General features: G+C 60.6%; 1 protein-coding gene across 2 annotated transcripts; it reads left to right on the plus strand.

Annotated features, from left to right (window-relative positions):
• The first annotated feature begins 1438 nt into the window (after nucleotides 1–1438).
• On the plus strand, nucleotides 1439–17881 carry U2AF2 (U2 small nuclear RNA auxiliary factor 2). 2 transcript variants are annotated; one of them, XM_082605963.1, is made up of 12 exons: nucleotides 1439–1637; nucleotides 5426–5561; nucleotides 6180–6224; nucleotides 6516–6619; nucleotides 6947–7098; nucleotides 8411–8527; nucleotides 8700–8838; nucleotides 13098–13177; nucleotides 13256–13378; nucleotides 13676–13774; nucleotides 14031–14279; nucleotides 17136–17881. In XM_082605963.1, the coding sequence occupies exons 1-12, from the start codon at nucleotides 1589–1591 to the stop codon at nucleotides 17268–17270; spliced, it is 1428 nt and encodes a 475-aa protein (XP_082462089.1). In that variant the 5' UTR covers nucleotides 1439–1588; the 3' UTR covers nucleotides 17271–17881. The 2 variants fall into 2 exon arrangements, with proteins under 2 accessions (XP_082462089.1, XP_082462090.1); XM_082605964.1 differs by having other exon boundaries at nucleotides 13676–13762.
• Nucleotides 17882–18200: the final 319 nt, after the last annotated feature.

Below are 18200 nucleotides of genomic sequence, written 5' to 3' on the forward strand. Positions count from 1 at the left end.
GGGGGTGGCCGTTGCCGCGAAGACGGTGACGGAGGCTCTGAGGGTTTCCGGGGCACGGATGGTCAGGCGGGAAACGGGGAGGTTGGGGAGACAGGGTGTAATTAGCTCTCCGGAGGCAGGGGTGGGAGGGGAGAAGGAGCTGTGCCCTGGGGAACTCGGAGGGGCAGAGCTCCGGAAAAAAGGCGTGAGCACTACCCGCTGGGCTACTTGGACTAGAGGCACGGCGGCAGGAGGCGGGACTCAAAGAAACCTCTGGCGGAGGCGGCCAACGAGGGGAACGGAGAATCTCTGAGCATAGGCTTCCGCCAGGAGGCGGAAAAGCGAAGTTATCTGCCTCCCGGAAGTGTCCGCTACGTCACCTGCTGCGCCTGCGCGGCAGCGGGTGGGGCGGGCGCGCTTGTGCGGTTGCCACGGCAACCAGGAGAGGGCGGCCTTGCTTAACGGTCGGGAATGCAATACCTTCCCTGGAGGAAGGGAAAGACTCGCGCACGCGCTCCGGGGGCTCGGGAAGCGGGCACCCTTCCGGAACAGCTGAGAAACCTCGCCTCAGACCGGCTTCTACGCAGGCGCAGAAGCCCACCTCGCGCCCCGCCTCTTCCCCCTTGCGCAGGCGCACAAAGCCGCTCTGGCAACCTCCGCAGCGGCCGCTCGCACCCTTCACCCCGCTGGCTGATTTTGTCTCGCGCAACCTTCTTAGGCCCTCCGCAAGATCAGCCCTTCTTTTCCTCCCCTTTCCCCACCCGGAGAGCCAGGTTCCGAGAGCCGGGACCCTGCCCCTTCTCCGTTTCCCTTCCCCTGACCCACCTCTCCTCTGTCCTCCCTCCCTTTTCGGTTCCCGGAGCCGGAAGGAGCCGAAGTGCCGACGGAAAAAGTCGAAGCTATCTCTCGTGAGTGAAGCCTTCCCGAAGCGGTGGCGGAAGGAGCCGAAGTTCTCCGAGAGGGGAGGAGGGTGCTCCTGGAATCTCCGGAAAGAGCCGAAGTTTAGAAACGAGATTAATCTCTTGCTGGGTCTGAGGGCGAGCTCCGGAAACCTTCGGAAAGTGACGAAGTCTGGGACGGTTGGGATTGTCGGAAGTAGCCGATTGCTTGGACAGGGCCGGCGGAGAAGAGCGGGGAGAATCTGCGCAAGCAGTCAAAGACTGAGACAATTTGAATTTTCGGAAGAAGCCGAATTCTTAGAGGGGGTTGGGTGCAGAAGAACGCGAGGATCTACGGAAACATCTGAACGTTGAAGAGCTAATATCCGAAAAGTTACGAAAACCTGGGAAGGCGGCGAAACCCTCGCTTCGGGTGTTTTCGGAAGCAGCCGTAGCTGCTGCTCCCGAGGCTTTCCTCTACGGCCCGGAAATAGCCGACGCGTTTCGGAGCCAGGCCCGGGGGGGAGGGGCACCTCGCGGGCGCGCAGGCGGGGAGAGGGGCGGAGCCTGGGCGGGGCGGGCGGCCCGGGCTTGATTAGGTAGGGGGCGGTGGAGCGCCGGCGGCGGCCGGAAGTAGCCGAAGCAAGCGGCGGAAGTAGCCGAAGCGGCCGGAGCGGGCGCGCGGCAAGGCGAGGCGAGAGCTCCACAGGGCCCTACGCGGCCGCTTCAGCATGTCGGACTTCGACGAGTTCGAGCGGCAGCTCAACGAGAATAAGCAAGGTGAGGGCACCGGGGGCGCGGGACGGCGGGAGGGGTGACTCTTGGCTTCTCTCCGTGTCCCCCGCCATTTTCCTCTTTGCTTCCCCCTCCTCTCAGGGCCGCGCGGCGCCCCCCCACCAAGTCCCGCGGCGCGCGCCTCGCTCACGTGACCTTCCGGCGTGCAGCCGCGCAGGAGGGGAGGGGAGGGAGCGGCGGGCTCAGGTCCGGACGCATGCGCTCCTTTTTCCGCGCCCCACGTGGTCCCCGGCACGCGCGGCGGGCTCGCCGGGTGTCCCCTCGAGGATTTAGATTTTTTTAATCTGGAAAGGAGATTATATAGATTATATAGATTCGGTGTCGCAACTCCTCCTTTTCTCCCGCTGCCTTGGCACTTCCGCTTCCGGCCGGGCCCGCGGCCCGGGTCTCCACGCCCCCTTTGTTCCAAAATGGCCGTTGTGGGCCCCCCTTCACGTGCGCGCGGGCCGGGACGCGCGGGGGGGCGCTTGTAGCACCGCCGCCCTTTGCGCCTAGTCCTGCGGACCGGCCGCCAGTGTCACGCCGGGCCGCTGCCGTGGGGCGCCAGGGTCGGCGCTTGTGGAAGAGGCCGCATTGTGCGTGCTCTGTGTTCCTCCCGCACGCCTGTACCCCTTCCTCGGGGCTCTGGCTCTCCCGGCGATCACAGTGCGGAATGTTTGCGTCCCATCGCTCCCTAGGCAGAGAGGCACACCCCACGTCCTGTAGGATCGCAGCTCGGGACACCTAGACTCAGCCTCGTAAATCTCAGTGTGGAGGGGAGGAGACTGAGGCTGAGCGAGTAGGGAGACCTGGTTCAGTCGGGAGGGTGGGAGGCACGTCCCCCTCGGGTGACGCCGAGTCCAAGCACGGGGCCGTGATAATGCTGATTACTTTGGGGGCCCCAAGAATGTTAGCACTGAGAGAGGCGTTAGATAGTTAACAGGTTTCTCTTGTCTTCTTATTCCTATTTGAGAGTGAGGAAGCTTAGGCCGAGGGAAGGTGGTAGGCTTGAGGCTTAAGCTACCTGTGTTCGAAGGGCCCCATGGGGCGCTGGGATTCCCCTTTCGGCCCAGCCTAGAGTGGGGTAGGGGGTGGGTGGCTGGATTAGGAGACAAGAAGTCACGTTTCGGGGTGCCCACGGGGTGTCTGTACGTCCATGATGTACCGCTTAACAGCACAGGCTTTGGAGGTGAGCAGACCTGGGTTCTAGTACCTACTTCGTTGCTCACTAGCTGTGTGCTTATTTTCTTTGTGTGTGTAGGGTGACCTTTTTTGTTTGTTTTTGTCGTTGGGATGTTGGAATAAACAGGGATGATAGGAATGATAGTTGCAGGTAAACTTTGAGCATGTGTCAGGCACTTTGTTAAACTCTTCTGCTGATTTTCTAAGTGGATCTTGTACCAGCTCTATGAGGCTGAAGTGATTTCCTGCCCTTTGCAGAGGAGGAAACAGGCTCAGAAAGTAAAAACTTTCCCACGTTTCAGCTGATCAGAGGCAGAGCTGAGATTAAATGGGGCAACATACGTAAAGTGTGTGGCGTGGGGGTTGGCCTACGTTAAGTGCCCGATTAGTGATATGTTTTATTGTGAAAGAATTCCTAGTGAAATTTCTCACTTAGGGAGGAAGTCCGGAGGCAGGTTTTCAGCTCACTCAGAGGTGGTGTTAGAGACGGGGAAGGGCAGGGAACGTTGCTTTCCAGACGTCCTTCCGCCAGGTCCCACACCTGGGGGTAAGCGTGAGTCTCGTTTAAAGAAGAGGAAAATGAGGTTTAAAGGTTTGGTTGCTGTTGCATGGTTTTATGCAGAAAAGCTGAAACCGATCCTGAGTCTGCCTGGCTGCAAAGCCATGTTCCACTAAGCTGGACAGCCAAGTGGAACTGATGGAGCCTTCCTTGGGGGCACTTGCAGGTGTGCTGCCTGCTTTCTCCCTGGGTGTTCCCACTGGTACTGGGGGGCCAGGCCCTCAGCCCGGGGCATGTCCCTTGGGTTGGTGGAGTTGTTCCCACCACAAGGTGGCCACAGCATTTTGAGCAACCGTAGCTCCCTCTTCTGATCTGATCTGTGCTGTATCGGTGGGTGTGTTGGGGGCGGGTGTTACTCTTGCCTCAAGGGGAAGCTTTGCCCATGTGTTGCTCTGCCCATGGGTCTTTGTGCCTGTGGGTCTTTGTCTCTGCGGTCCCGCTTCCTCCAAGTGTCAGTCTGCATCTCCGGGGAATTAATTTCCTTTTCTGTGTCCCAGGCACCCAGCAGGTGCCACTGCTTCCTCTGTGTTCGTCGCTCTCTCCCTGCTTGTCTGTTTTAGAGCCTAAGCCACAGGAAAGGGTCTCCTGCTCACAGCCTGCCCATCTCACAAGTGTGGAGCCAGAGGCCCAAAGCCTCAGGCCAGGGCTCCTCCCCGGGCCCCGTGCCATGGCTCTGTGCTTACCTCTGGCTTCACACTGTCTGCCCGTTCCCTCCTGTCCCCTTCAGCTGCCAGCTTTCAATTTATTTTTTATGTTTAGTCTTTTCATCTTCAAGGGGGCAATCCCACTGTCGTTAGTGGTTCCAGGCCCTAGGGTGTTTTCGGAGTGTTTTCCGCTGCTTAGCTGCCTTAGCTGTCATTTCAGGGTTCACCATTTCCATGCTTTTTGGCCATGGGTAAGTCACGTGGTCTCCTTGCGCCTTAGGTTTCTCATCTCTTAAGTGAGCAAGGCCTCCTCCCCAGTGTTTTCCCAAAGTAACAGTAAGGATTGAGTGCAAGTAAAACTAGCACAGAATATGGTTTTAGGCGGCATTCCAACGTTTGCTACAACGTTTTTTCCTTTTAAGGTGGATGCAGGTTTATTCTGTTGTAGTGAAGTCCATGGCATTCTCTTATTATTTCCATCACCCTCACCCGCCGCCCTGTCCCCAGACACGTGGTAAAGTTAACACGTGTTTGAGGGGTAGTCGAGGATAGTTGAGGAATCAGTGGCGTCTTTGAACCGAGGAAATAGAGTACAAACAGCGTGGTGCAGGAGCTGTACCTCCTTCAGAGGGGGAGAGGTCTGCTGGGAGCCGAGGTTTCTGTGCTTTGCTGGGAAGGCTGTGCTCTTGTTCCTAGGCGCCGCCCCCAAGGCGAGTGGGGGGAGGTTGAAGGCGCCAAGGGGAGCTCTGGAGAAAGCCCCCGCCCCAGCTCCTGCTGTCCTTGGCTCTGAGGGAGTGTGGGGATGGGGGGTAGTGGGCGGGCGCCTCCCCCCCCAGATTCTGAAAGACACGCCTTCCTGGAGGTGGGTGTCCTGCATTGTTCAGCTGGTGGGGTGGGGATGGGTTGGGTTTCCCTGCTTCTCTGCGAAGCGGGTCCTGCCTGGCACCTGACCCGGGGCCTGATGGTGGGGCTGTGGGGGCCAGCTAGTTGAGGAGGTCTCCTGAGGGGTTGCTGGGTCCCTTCAGGAAAACATCATTGGGTCTCTTGATTCCCCAGCCTCTAGCCCTGCCCCTCTCAGGGACGACCCTGGGGTCAGGCCCCTCAGCCCTCGAGGGGGACCAGGAGCCAGCCTCCTCTGTCTTCTCTGGCTCCCCAGCTCCTCCTGAGCATCCTCAGGTACCTTACACCCCGGGGGCACTTCCAGGCCCTGTCCCCTCAGGTAACCAGCTCCCACCCCGGTCCCGAGGGTCTTTGGACTCACGTGTGGACCCAGGAAGCCTGCTCTCCCTTCCTCCATCAAGCCCCTTCCCCTTGGGGGTGGCCTCCCTGGGGCTGGGGCGAAGCCACCAGTGCGCGGGTGGGCTGGGCCGTGGCCTCCCTCAGCTCATCCTCTCCCCCGCCTTGCCCAGAGCGTGACAAGGAGAACCGGCACCGGAAGCGCAGCCACAGCCGGTCTCGAAGCCGGGACCGCAAGCGCCGCAGCCGCAGCCGGGACCGGCGCAACCGGGACCAGCGCAGCGCTTCCCGGGACAGGCGGCGCCGAAGGTACCAGGGCGGGGAGCGGGCGGCTGCGTCCAGGGGCTCCGGGGCTGGTTCCTCTCCGCGTGCACCTGGGGGAGGCGCTGCTGCTTATCTGTCTGAATCAGTTTCTTCCCTGTTCCTGGGGTTTCCTTCAGTTTCTGGTGGGTCGCTGGTGCGGCAGGTTCTTTATCTCCAAGGCGAGTCTGGTGACAGGGAGCCGCTGTGTCTGTCCCTCGGTGAGGGGCTCCCTCCTCTTGCCGGCCCTCTGGTGCCCACTGTGCGGGTCTGCGGGGTGCCGCCCTGGGAGGGGGCCGGCGGTTTCCGCTCTAACGCCTCTTCCCTCCCCAGGCGCCCCCTGTCCTCTCTGCCCCCTGGGTGAGGAAGGGCGGGACAGGTGCAAGTCCTGCCGCCTCCCACCTCAGTCTCTCCAGCCAGAAAGTGGTCTGTCTGGCCCCTCCTCCCTTCCTCTTGCTTGGGGGTGGGGGGCGCGGGGGAAACGGCAGGGCCGAGGGCGTTTGCCCGCTGCTTGTTCACCTCGGCCCTGCCCCAGCCCTGGGCTCAGCGGTCTTGGGGGGTGTGGTGTGTGGGGAAGACGAGGGTCCCCAGTCACCCCTCCCCACACCTTTCCCTCCCACCCCCCAGCAAACCTTTGACCAGAGGCGCTAAAGAGGAGCACGGTGGACTGATGTGAGCTTCTCTTCCTGCCCCTTCCGCCCCGACGTCCGTTCCCTCCGCCTCCCTCCCCGCTGTGTACCCTGCCCTGTCCTCGTCCAGCCCCGGCCTGAGCACTGGGGAGAGCCCGCCTGCCTTGCAATAGCACCCTCCCCGGGCCTGGGCACGGCCCTGACCCGGATCCTCTCCCTCCTGGAGAGAGCCGAGCTGGGCGGGGGAGCCGAGGGGAACCTGGGGGGACTTGCAGGCCCACCTTTGGTCAGACTGAGGTCGCCCTGCCCCGCTCTCCCCTCCCCCCTCCCCCAGTCGTTCCCCCCGCCACGAGAAGAAGAAGAAGGTCCGTAAATATTGGGACGTGCCACCGCCCGGCTTCGAGCACATCACCCCCATGCAGTACAAGGCCATGCAAGGTAGGTTCCGGCCGCCGTCCTGCACCCGCTGGTCCTCTGGCCCCCTCACCCTCTCGTGAGCTGGAGTGGTTGTATACTGGGGTGGTCAGGAAGCACAGCCTCGGTTTTGGGGGGGTGGCGGATGGGGTTTGCACCCTGGGTTTTCTGGCCTCTGCCTTTTGAAGCCCCTTGACAACAGCCCGTACTGTTGAAGTTGACAGCAGGGATGAAGCTGTCAACAGACCTGGTTTCGCAGAGGCGGTGTTTGCCCATGTCTGGGAGGGCGCTGCTGCTGAGCCGCTCCACGGGCCCCTGACGTCTTCTAATGCTCGTCTCTTCCTTTTGAAGCTGCCGGTCAGATTCCAGCCACCGCCCTTCTCCCCACCATGACCCCCGACGGTCTGGCTGTGACCCCGACGCCGGTGCCCGTGGTTGGTAGCCAGATGACCAGACAGGCCCGGCGCCTCTACGTGGGCAACATCCCCTTCGGCATCACTGAGGTACTGCCCTCCCCCTGCCCCCCCCGCCCCTGCCTCTCCCTGTCCCCCCACCTGTTCCTCCCCTTCCCTCCATTCCGTCCCCCAACCTGCACGGGTGAGACTCTGCTCCTGCAAGACCCCCCGGCCCCCTCCCAGACGGACCGATGGAGTTGAGCCAGCCAGGGGCCGGGCTGGGGGTGGCCCTCCCCTCCCTCCTTTCCCTCTCCCGTCTCCCTTTCCCAACCTCCTCCAGCAACCCAGAGAGCAGGCACACACGTAACGTACCTACGAATCCACGAATCCGAATCCGTGTGGAGAGAGACAGAGAGGGAGACTCGGACACGCACACACGCACATGCACACGCACACGCACGCTCCCCCTCAGTGTTTCTGACACGCCTCTTGTTCTCTGCCGCCTGTGTCCCCCATCCTCTCGCCACAACCCTCCCATGGTCGCTGTTCTTTTATTTTTGATCGCCCCGACCTCCCCCCACCTTCCCCACCGCTCCTCTCCCCTTCCCCTCTCCCCCACCCCTTCCCGTGGCACCCCCTGAGAATCCCGAGATCAAAGAGTTGTTTCCATTTCTCTTTAAAGTGAAATATTGTGGGGCTGAGATCCCTCGTAGCAACAAAAAGTTTGCTACCGTCGTCGAAGGCAAGTAAGGTCCATTCTGACTTTCTCAACCTGCACTTTGCTACATTTGATAAACCAGCCCCCGGACTCCAGGGCCAGATTCCTCCACATCACTCTTTTCTCCTCCCCTCCCGCCCGCCCTTCCTCCCCGACCCTCTGCCCTGCGCTCCCCGCCTCCCGGCCTCTCTCCTCCATCCCTTTGCTCCTCTCTCTCTGTCTCTGTCTCTCTCTCTCTCAACTCACTCACTCGGGTTTCCTGTGTGTCCTGCCTGCTGCTGCTTGTCCACTTTCCGGCCATTTCTGTCTTGCTGTCGCCATCGGATGTTTCTTTTTCTCACACGTCCTGTTTTCTGTTCTTTCTGCCTCTCCCTGTCGTTTGCCGCGTCTTTCTTGAGCAATCTTTCTCTTTCCCCCTGGTCGGGGCCCCGTGGCTCTCTCCACACCTCCTGGCCCGCCTCCTGGCCCCCGGCTGTTTCCTGCTGCTGCCTCCCCCCCCCCTTCTCTGATCTTTCTCCTGCTTTTGTTCCTACTGTTGATCTCTATGCCCACACCCATATTCCACTGTTCCCTTCCCTCCCCCCCGCCCCACCATCCCTCTCCCCTTACCCCCAAACCCCTCTGTGTCTCCCTCTCTCACCCTTCCCCTCCTCTCTCCACCTCCCTTCCCCCGCCCCCCCCTGTCTCCTCTTCCCTCTGCAGGAGGCCATGATGGATTTCTTCAACGCCCAGATGCGCCTGGGGGGGCTGACGCAGGCCCCCGGCAATCCCGTCTTGGCAGTGCAGATTAACCAGGACAAGAACTTTGCCTTCTTAGAGGTGAGCCGGGCATGTGGTGGGGTCAGGCCCAGCCCGTCTGCAGCAGCCCTTGTCCCCACTGGGCCCTTCTGCAGTCCGTTCTCTACCAGGTTGCTGTCCCAGAGCCCGCGGGGCTTGGGGGGCTGGCTGGCCCCTCACCCTGTCCCTCACCACCTCCTTTTCTTTCCTTCAGTTCCGCTCAGTGGACGAGACCACACAGGCCATGGCCTTTGATGGCATCATCTTCCAGGGCCAGTCGCTGAAGATCCGCAGGCCTCACGACTACCAGCCCCTGCCTGGCATGTCAGAGAACCCCTCTGTCTATGTGCCTGGTGAGTGGGGATCTTGCCCACCTTCCCCTCTGTAGGCCAGCCGGAGCTAGCGGGGAAGCAGCGCGAGTGCTTCGGAGGGGATGCGTCGTCTCATCCGGCCCTCGAATGTTTGGGAGTTGGGCGTCTCCCTGTTTGCAGAGGTGGCACCCAGCGCCCAGAGAGGGTGAGCTGTGGTCTGCTTGAGGACTCATAGCTTGTAAGTGGCGGAGCCAGGGCCAGACTGAAGGTGTTGTGGGCAGTGAGAGGCCCCAGCCCTGGACCGCGGGGTCAGTACGAGCGTGGGTGAGCCTGTGTGGATGGGCAGGTGGTCAGTAGAGCTCCTGGTGCGGGGCCTGATGTGGATTTTCCGTCGACCCCCATGCTCCGGGCCCGCCTCCGCAGCCGTGTTCTATACCATCTCAGGTTGGTAGGTGACGTAGCAGACCTGGGGTCAGCAGGACTTTCCTCTGTAAAGGGCCAGGGAGTGACTGTTGTTTGCTCGGCAGGCCGCGTGGTCTCTTGAAACTGCCCTGCAGTTGCAGCAGGAAAGCAGCCACGCGTGCTCCCTAAGCGAGTGGGTGTGGGTGTGTCCCGTATGCCTTAACATATGTGGACCCTGATGTTTGGGTGCCATGTAACGTTCACATGCTGTAAAAACAACCTTTCAGAAAGCCTGCAGGCCGTACAGAAACAGGAAGCGGGCTGGACTTGGCCTGCAGGCTGTTTGCTGACCCCTGTGGTTGACTGCCGGGTGGAAGTGAGGATTTGGGCCTGTGCGGGGCCCTGTTGGGGGCGGGGAACGCTGTGGGGCTGGAGGGGCCAGGGCTGCGGTAGCCGAGCTGGGGGCCCGGCTCTCAGGCAAAGGCGGGGTGAGCACCGGGTGCTCTGGGTGTGGGAGCCGTGAGCCACACCCTTGGGGGCTGAGAACGTGGGGTTCTGCTGGCTGAGGCTTCACGCTGAAGGACACCTTTGGACACCTTTTGGAAATCGGCTCTTCACTTTGTGAAATGGGGGATGTGGAGTCAAGAGAGGGTGGCGTCCAGAGAGGGTGGCACCTTGGGACCCAGGGCTGGGTCCCTGGCTCATCCCCAGTGTTTTCCACCGTACCAGTTTGGGTAAATTCAGCACATTTCTCTAACTTATAAAAAAACTTGAGAAGTTGCTGACTTTCTGATGCTTTACGTGCACGTATGTCTGTGGAGCCACCTCCCAGATCAAGTCACGGAACGTTCCTTTGTGTCTCTTTCCAGTGAATTCCCTGCGTTTTAACTCATTCCTATTTACACAGGAGCCCACTGCTTCTCCTGCTTCCTGGGCCAGCACAGTCCAAAGTGTGCCCCGTGGATCAGGTGTTCGTCATCGTGACTGTCCTGTAGTACAGGGTCGGCAAGTGACAACTAGGGGCCAGATGTTTAAGATCTATCGGCACGTAGGCACTCGCACTGGCGCGTGGTCTGAGTTGCTTCTGTGCTGCAGTGGCCCTTGAGTCCTGCGGTAGGTGCTGGTGCGCCCTCTCACCGAGGAGGGGAGTGAGGCAGGGAGCGAGCAGGGACGTGCTCAGAGGCGTGATTGCTGGGACCCCGGGGGGGCGCAGCTTGACCGCAGAGTCTGCCTCGCCGTCTCCCGTGCTGCCCCACCCGTCACCTCTCTCTTGTGGAACCGGAGGCATCGCAGAGGCAGGGACAGTGCTCCGTCGCAGGCTCTGTTACTACGGCTGACCTCCTCTCTGGGATTTACCTCCCCAGGGAGGCCGGGGATCCAGCCACCAGTGACTGGGCGAGTCTGTTCCTTCCTTGGGTGCCGGAGGTGGCAGGAAAAGTGATGGTGGCTGCAGGTTAAACGTCCTCTGTAGTAAAGGTCCTATCTCGATTTCCCTTTCCACTCCAGCAAAACAGTCAACTTTAGGATTAAAGGGGAGAAGCATTTGATAAAACTGGAGACACGCTTGGTTGGAGAAGAAACAGTGTAGGAACCTGGAAGGTAACTTCCTTATCTTGGTAAAAGGGGACTGACCTGAAACTGTAAACGTCCACATCTGCAGCGGTGAGACCTCTACTGTGCTCCCTGACCTCAGGCCTGACTGTGCAGTGGGGCCCTAAAGACGAGATGGAAACTGGGAGCAGGAAGGCACAGCATCTTTGAATTTGTGAATTTAGCTTCACCTGAGTGCCCGCCCTGGATCAGGCTCACCCCTCAGTTCAGGGGCGAATCCGATTCTGCCTCAGGAGGCCCCTACCTGTGGGGCTTCCTCCGCTCCCCCAGGAGGATCCTATGAAGCAGTGCGGGGGCTGCCAGGGGCACAGCAGTGCACGAGGCGGTTACGGTCCTCCTGCCGAGGGGCAGGTGACGCTGCAGGTATGAGAAAGGATTGCTTGGCCCCTGGGGGTCCAGGGCAGCCTTGTGGGGGGTGGTGAGGTTTTAGAGCTGAAGGTGAGAGGTAGCCCCTCTGGAAGAGAACAGGTATGTGAAGCAGGGCGGCGCCCAGAGCGTGCCGTCAGGAGGTGAGCTGCCCGGGGCTTTGACTGTGGGCATCAGCGCTGGCCTGGGTTCCCCATTTATATCCTTCTTTCCTGGTCGTGCGACCTTGAACAGGCCCTTCTCCCCTGGCAGGACCGAGTGAGCACGGAGGGGCTGTGGTTGCTGAGGCGCTGACCTGCTGCTCCCTCGTGCTGGCGCGGCCTGGCCTTCGTGGGGTGGCAAGCCCGGCCACCAGCCCGCGTCCAGTGCTCGTGTGGCTCCGTCGTGCTCATCCGCACGCTCGGGGTGGGGGGTGCGAGCTTCTCCCCGTTCCACAGATGAGGTCACTGAGGCCCAGAGGAGCCTCACTCAGTGCCGTACCCCAGATTGGAGCCCAGGGAGCCCAACTCTGGTGCCCTCGGTGCCGTGTGCTTCCCTGAGGTGTGTGGTGGGGCAGGTTCCAGCCCCGGCTCTGCCACTCTGCAGCCTTGTATCCGCAGCCCGTGTCCTGTGACGGCACCCTTGCAGAGCCCTTCGCTCCTTGAGAGCTGCCTGTGAAGTTGGGGGCCCTGGAGCCTGTGACCTCAGGTGGTACCTGCTCCCTGTGCCTCAGTCTCCTCCTGTCGTGCTCTGGGTAGGGGTGGGAGAACGTGAAACGAATAGCTGGAAGGAGTTCGGCTGGGGGTGCCCGGTGTGGAGTGTTCGAGCCGTGGCCCTGGCTCCCAGACGCTCCTGCTCATCCCTCCTTGCCCAGGCTGGGTCTCAGAGGATTGCATGCCCCACCCCGATGGGGCTGGGCTCTGGTGGTTGGAGCGGCAGGGCCGCAGGGGCCGGATTGCTGGGTGGTGGTGGGAGAGGGAGCCCTTCTGCGGGCGCAGTGGCAGTGTCTGAGGCTCTTTCCCATCCCCCATGTCGCCTGCTCCTCCCCAAGGTCAGGAGGAGGTGGAGCGGGGCCACCTGGTGCCGGATTGCAGAGGAAGGCAAGGTGGTACGTCTGGCAGCAGTGGGCCTTGAAATCAAAGTCAGCAGCAGGTCCGGCCGTGTGGGTGGCGGTCCACGTTTCTATCTTCTTTGTGTCCAGCCGGCGTTCTGGAGCTCTGTGTAGCTTACGCCCTGTGGGGAGGCTCCAGGAATTGAAGGACAACGTTTCGGAAGCCTGCGAGACGTTGGGCTGAGTCCTGGCAGGCACCCGAGTCAAAAGCTCAGCGGAGAGGGCAGGATTGGGGTGGACGCACGGTGGTCGTTAAGCCCGCTTGGCTGATGTGGCCCCCGCCTTGCCAGGGCCCTGAGTGAGCCGGGCACGTCCCAGCCCTCATGGACACCGAACAGCAGACTCTTCCGAGGTCACCTGTGACTGAGGCCAGAGAGCAGCTAGGGACACCTGTAGCTGTGCATAGCGCAGGCCCGCAGGGAAAGGTCGTGGAGGCTTCCTGGGGAGACGTGGTCTCAGCAGAGGCAGGTTGGGGGAGGGCTCTGAGTAGAGGCTTGAGGATGAAGGAGAAGTTGTGTATCCCCACGATGCCTCTCCAGCAGGCTGAGAGCCAAGGGAACCTGCCCAGGTGACACAGCAGCAGGTGGCAGGTTGGGGTGTGAGCTCGTGTCTCTGACCCCAGGGCCCCGATGTGCCGCTGTGCTGGGGTTGCTCTGTGTCCCGAAGAGTGCTGCCGGGATGCGCCTCCGAGGCGGGGCTGGGGCGGGTGCATGGCTGGGAGGGACGCGGCCTGACCCGGGGCTGCCGGGCCTCTCCTGCAGACGTCCACCAGGGTCTGTGAAACGACCTGGTGCTGGGACTCAACAGTCCGTCTGCTCCCTTCTCCCCCTAGGAGTTGTGTCCACCGTGGTCCCGGACTCTGCCCACAAGCTGTTCATCGGGGGCTTACCCAACTACCTGAATGACGACCAGGTAGACCCTTCGTCTCCTCCCGCCCCTCCCCCGTCACAGCCTTCGTCCAGACTCTCATGGCGTCTTGGCCTGCCACAGGTAAAAGAGCTGCTGACATCGTTTGGGCCTCTCAAGGCCTTCAACCTGGTTAAGGACAGTGCCACAGGGCTCTCCAAGGGCTACGCCTTCTGTGAGTACGTGGACATCAACGTCACAGATCAGGTGAGCCCTGGGACCCTGCATTGGCGTGTCTGTCCTTGCCCTTACCCTGCTCTGTATCCACGCTGAGGTCTCCCTTATTTAGGATGGGTGGGAGGAGGCCAGCCCAAAGCAGGGCCAGGCGTGGGGGCCCCTTTCCCTCGGTTCTAGCTCTTGCCGAGCTCTCACCCCTTTGCCTTGCCCTCTCCCCTACCAGTGTTCGGCTCTGGGGTAGTGGGGCTTGCGGGGAGGTGTCAGGCTACTGGCCTCTGACCTGTACCTCTCCTCTGCGTGCCCCCATCCCGCGTTCTCCAAACGCAGGCCATCGCAGGGCTGAACGGGATGCAGCTGGGGGATAAGAAGCTGCTTGTCCAGAGGGCAAGCGTGGGAGCCAAGAATGCCACGCTGGTGAGCCCCCCGGCACGTCATCTTCCATTGGCTAGGGGACATCTGGGGGTGGGGGGTGGGAAGGGGCCGGGGGGCGTGCTGGGTGGGCCGTCCTAAGCTCTGCCCCTGGCTTTCCTGGCCAGTGCTGGGAGTGGGTGCCTGGGTCTTCAAGGGCAGAGCAGGGTCTTTCCCTGGGATGGCGTCTGGCGGGGAGGGCTCGGGGGAAGCGGGCATGGAGGGGGCGAGGGCGGAGCTGCCCCGTGACGCCCCTGCCCCTGCTGCCCCACAGAGTACCATCAACCAGACCCCCGTGACCTTGCAAGTGCCTGGCCTGATGAGCTCCCAGGTGCAGATGGGTGGTCACCCGACTGAGGTCCTGTGCCTCATGAACATGGTCCTGCCTGAGGAGCTGCTGGACGACGAGGAGTACGAGGAGATCGTGGAGGACGTGCGTGACGAATGCAGCAAGTATGGGCTCGTCAAGTCCATTGAGATCCCCCGGCCCGTGGACGGCGTGGAGGTGCCCGGCTGTGGAAAGGTGCGTGGGAGCGCGCTCTCGTGAGCGTCCCCTGTCCCTACATGTGTGCGGGCACACACGCACACCCACCCCCTACTCTGACCCAGAGAGAGCAGGGCCTCTGGGGGCCCAGGCCTGCGGCGAGAGGCAGCGCGCGTGCTGTGCTGCTGTGGCTGAGGAGTTGCCTCTTGCTTCTGTATCGAAGCAGCTTTGGTTCAGAACCTGGGTTTCATGTGATCTTGGGTAAGTGGTTTGGCGTTGTCTGTGGAGGGGGGAGAAAAGTGCTAAAAATAGTCCCCAAAGCAGCAAACCCACCTGTGTCTTCCGGCTGCCAAGGACTCTGCTGAGCTCACCTGTGTCAATCCTGAGCTCTCGCAGCAGCTCCGAGCCCTTCCCCACAGTTAGGTTTCTGATTTCTGGGGTCTGATTCTGAGCTCACTGAGCCACGTTGTCTCTGGCACTGTGCCAGGTGCCAGCATCTCACATCCCCCCTCGGGATGCCTGGAGCGTGCGTGGCTGCTCGCCCCGTGGGTCAGCGGGACGCCCACGTTAAGAGACAGCGCGAGTGCTGCCTCCGGTGGTGGCTGGGAGGGGAGCAGCGTCGCGCTGGGCCCTGTGTTCAGGTAGGAAAGTCGGGAGCTGGTGAAGCCCGAGCGACACCCAGTTCTCGCGGCAGGCAGGTGGGGTCCTGGTAAGAGGCAGCGAGGTGGCTGGTGTAGCCGGAGGGGGTGAAGCGGAGAGCAGTGGGGCCACGTGGGTGCTAGGAAGCATGCTGGCTGTTCTTCCGAGTGAGGTTGGGGGGAGCCTTCACAAGGTCTTAAACGTGGGAAACACCTGGCACATAGAGGTGGCCCCTTATAGTGTGGGGGGATGGGTGGGCATGGAGTGCAAAGCAGAGCTGGGAATTTGGAGGGGTGGGGGGTGACAGCCGTGTGATGTTTGGAGCTTTGGGAACTAACAGCTTGTGGTCATCTGGGTGGAAGACGGTGACCTGATTTAGAGCAGGCAGAAGGATGGAGAGAAGTCAGCGGCCTGTGAATGCCGGGACCCTGGTGGCTGATCTGGGTGTGCCCGGGGAGGGGGAGGAGCCAGTGAGATGCCCAGCCTTCTGGCTTTGGTGACCTGGCAGAGGTGGCAGGTGAGAAGCAGGGGACATGAGCAGGTCTGGGGGGAGGGGATGATGGTCAGTGTTGGGGGCTGGCTTTGGGGTCCTGAGACCCCAGCAGAGATGTTGCGGGGAGCAGTGGGCTGGACAGAGCTGCTTCCAAGTTTGAGGTCTGGTAGGCACCCTGGTCCCTGCTCAGGTGTCAGGCTGGACAGACTTGCCAGGGAGCAGTGGAAAAGCATCGCGGGTTGGGGCAGAGGAGGGTGGGGCGGGGGCAGGAGGGGAGGGTGGGCTGCACTGGGTTTGGCATGTGCTCCTACTTGCCCCTAACTGCTGCACTGGAGACACCCCGTCCATGACAGGTCAGTCTCCTTAGTGCGGTCGTGGCTCGAGAGAGGAGAGCCTGGAGGCTGCCTGGAGGCTGCCTGGGGGCTGCCTGGGGGCTGAGGACGTGTTTGTGGGGGACTAATTGAAAGACCCGGACTGGTCTCAGGGATCAGTCTATGTGATTTGTTTTTAAACTTTATTATCGTTCTTTTCAAACATAAGAGTAGAGAGAAACCGTCATAGCGGAGTTAAGGTTATAGTATAATGTTTTTAAAGTCATATTCTAGTATGTGTAGCAGTGTCTTGGTGGCCCGTCGCCCAGCTTCAGGTTACCAATATCTTACCACTCTTGATTTGTGTATGTTCAGCTTCCCACCCCCCCCCTTTTTTCCCCCGAAACAAGATACATCTCATGTATCACTTCAGTACAGTTCTCTATCTGAACTCCTGATGTTTTGGGCCTGGTCACTCTTGCTTTGGGGCCCGTGCTCTGTGCTGCAGGATGTCTAGCCCCATCCCAGCCTCCACCTACTAGATGCCAGTAGTGTTACTCATGCCTTTGTGACGATGAAAATCATCTCTAGACATTGCCAAATGTCCCCTGGGGACACATTCACCTTGGTTGAGAACTGTTGCTGTAAGCAGATGACTTTAAAACATTGAAACCGTACAGCACCATCGGTATGTTAACAAACTTACCGTCAGTATCTGTCTACCCAAGCCATGCTCCGATTTCCCTTACTGCCTCAAAAATGTCTTTTTACAGTCGCTTTGATCAAAATAAGGAACCCTGCAGTTTGGTTTCAAACTTCCTTAAAATTTATCAATTTTGTCACTTCTTTTGTTTCGTTTTGCAAGCCGTTTTGCTTGTTGAGGCATTAGGGGGCATGTTTTATAGAACTCCCCATGTTCTGAATTAGACTGGTTATAGCCACCCCTCCCTCCACTTCTGTAACTGGTGGTTCAAGCAAGATGAGAAGCTTGAGCAGATCAAGGTTCACTTTTTTTTTTTTTTTTTTAATCAACCTGGGTTTGAATACTAATTTGTCAGCTTTCCTTACTTCATCCCTTGTCTGGGGGAGACACCCATGGCTCTTGGGGTGGCTGGGGGAGCACCCAGCCTGGTGCCTGGTACAGGGGAGACACTCGGCATAAGCGACTGGTCTCCTTGAGCTCACCCCTGTCCCCTGACCTTTGGGGCTCTTGACTTGAGCTTCCTCTGCTCTCATTCTCCATGCCTCTGCATGTCTCTGTCATTCTTTGATCCTGGGGTGCTGGAGGGTGTTTGGTAAACCTCTCTCCCTCCTATCTCCCTAACCTCCCTCCCTCTCCCTCCCGCGGAGTTCTGGGTTTGGGTAGACGCTGGCTGGTTGCTGTGAGTGAACCGGCGCATCCTTGGAGGCCGGGAGGCCTTCGTCTTCACAACCTGCGTCTTGTTCCCACAGATCTTCGTGGAGTTCACCTCTGTGTTTGACTGCCAGAAAGCCATGCAGGGCCTGACGGGTCGCAAGTTCGCGAACAGAGTGGTTGTCACAAAATACTGTGACCCCGACTCTTACCACCGCCGGGACTTCTGGTAGAGGCGGTGGGGGAGGGCAGGGGCAGGGCTGGCTGGGGCTTCTCCCCCTCCAGCTCCCCCTCTTTTCCCCCTCTGAAGACGATGGGCAGAGGAGTGACAGCCGAATGACAGCCGGCAGCAACTGGAATGGCAGCGATTAAGGGTTGGGGGTGGGGGTTTGGGGCGGGGAGGGGACAGGGGAAGTGCGCACACAGACCCACACAGACACATGCACCCACAGACACAGAGGGAAGGGGTGGGGAGGGGGTGCACAGCAGGGCGGGGTCGGACCCCCACGGCCCCTCCCCGGAAGTCTCTCTTCCCTTATGCCCCCTTTCTCTCCCCTTCCCCACCGTAGAAACATAGCGTGTTTATATTTTATGGCCAAACTATTTTGAATTTTGTTGTCCGGCCCCGATACCCTGCCCTCTCCCCTTTCAGGACCACAGCTCCTGTCCTTTTGGCCTCTGGTCCTCTCCACCGTGTCCTCCCTGGTTTCTTACATAGTTGATTCTCTCTTTAGTCTCCCCAGACCTGCCCCCCACCCCGTGGCCCCTGTCCCTCTCCTACTCTCTGTGGCAGTTTCATATTTGCTAAGACGAATTTGCTCATTAAACATTTTGTTGTATTTTACTTTATGGAGCTGCTCTGTGTCCGGTGTGTGTAACCCCCTCCCCTCCAGTTCTCAGGGGTTCCCTTGGCCCCAGGCCGAGGCTCGGCCTTGGGAGGCCCAGCTGTCCGCACTGTCGATCTGGCATGGGCACCCGTGCCCTTGGCACACCCGAGGTGGCACACCCCGCCTGCGTGGCCTGCTGCTCTAGGACGGGTGTAGGGCGTGGCCCCGGGGAGGAGGGTGCAGTGGACGGGCCCTCGCATGAAGGGAGGGGGGCATCCGGCTGGCCTTGTGGGCGCAGGAGTTCAGATCGTCCCAAGGCACCGTGGTGGGGCATGG

This window comes from Mesoplodon mirus (assembly GCF_964341445.2).
Source record: "Mesoplodon mirus genome assembly, chromosome: 19".
Taxonomy (NCBI): domain Eukaryota; kingdom Metazoa; phylum Chordata; class Mammalia; order Artiodactyla; family Ziphiidae; genus Mesoplodon; species Mesoplodon mirus.

What these genes read in the sequence shown, in the direction of transcription:
- U2AF2 (XM_082605963.1), top strand. Translation starts at nt 1,589, where the DNA reads ATGTCGGACTTCGACGAGTTCGAGCGGCAGCTCAACGAGAATAAGCAA. An exon ending in ACATCAACGTCACAGATCAG is followed by an intron (nt 13,379 to 13,675) that starts GTGAGCCCTGGG and finishes CTCCAAACGCAG; the next exon opens with GCCATCGCAGGGCTGAACGG. An exon ending in AGGTGCCCGGCTGTGGAAAG is followed by an intron (nt 14,280 to 17,135) that starts GTGCGTGGGAGC and finishes TTGTTCCCACAG; the next exon opens with ATCTTCGTGGAGTTCACCTC.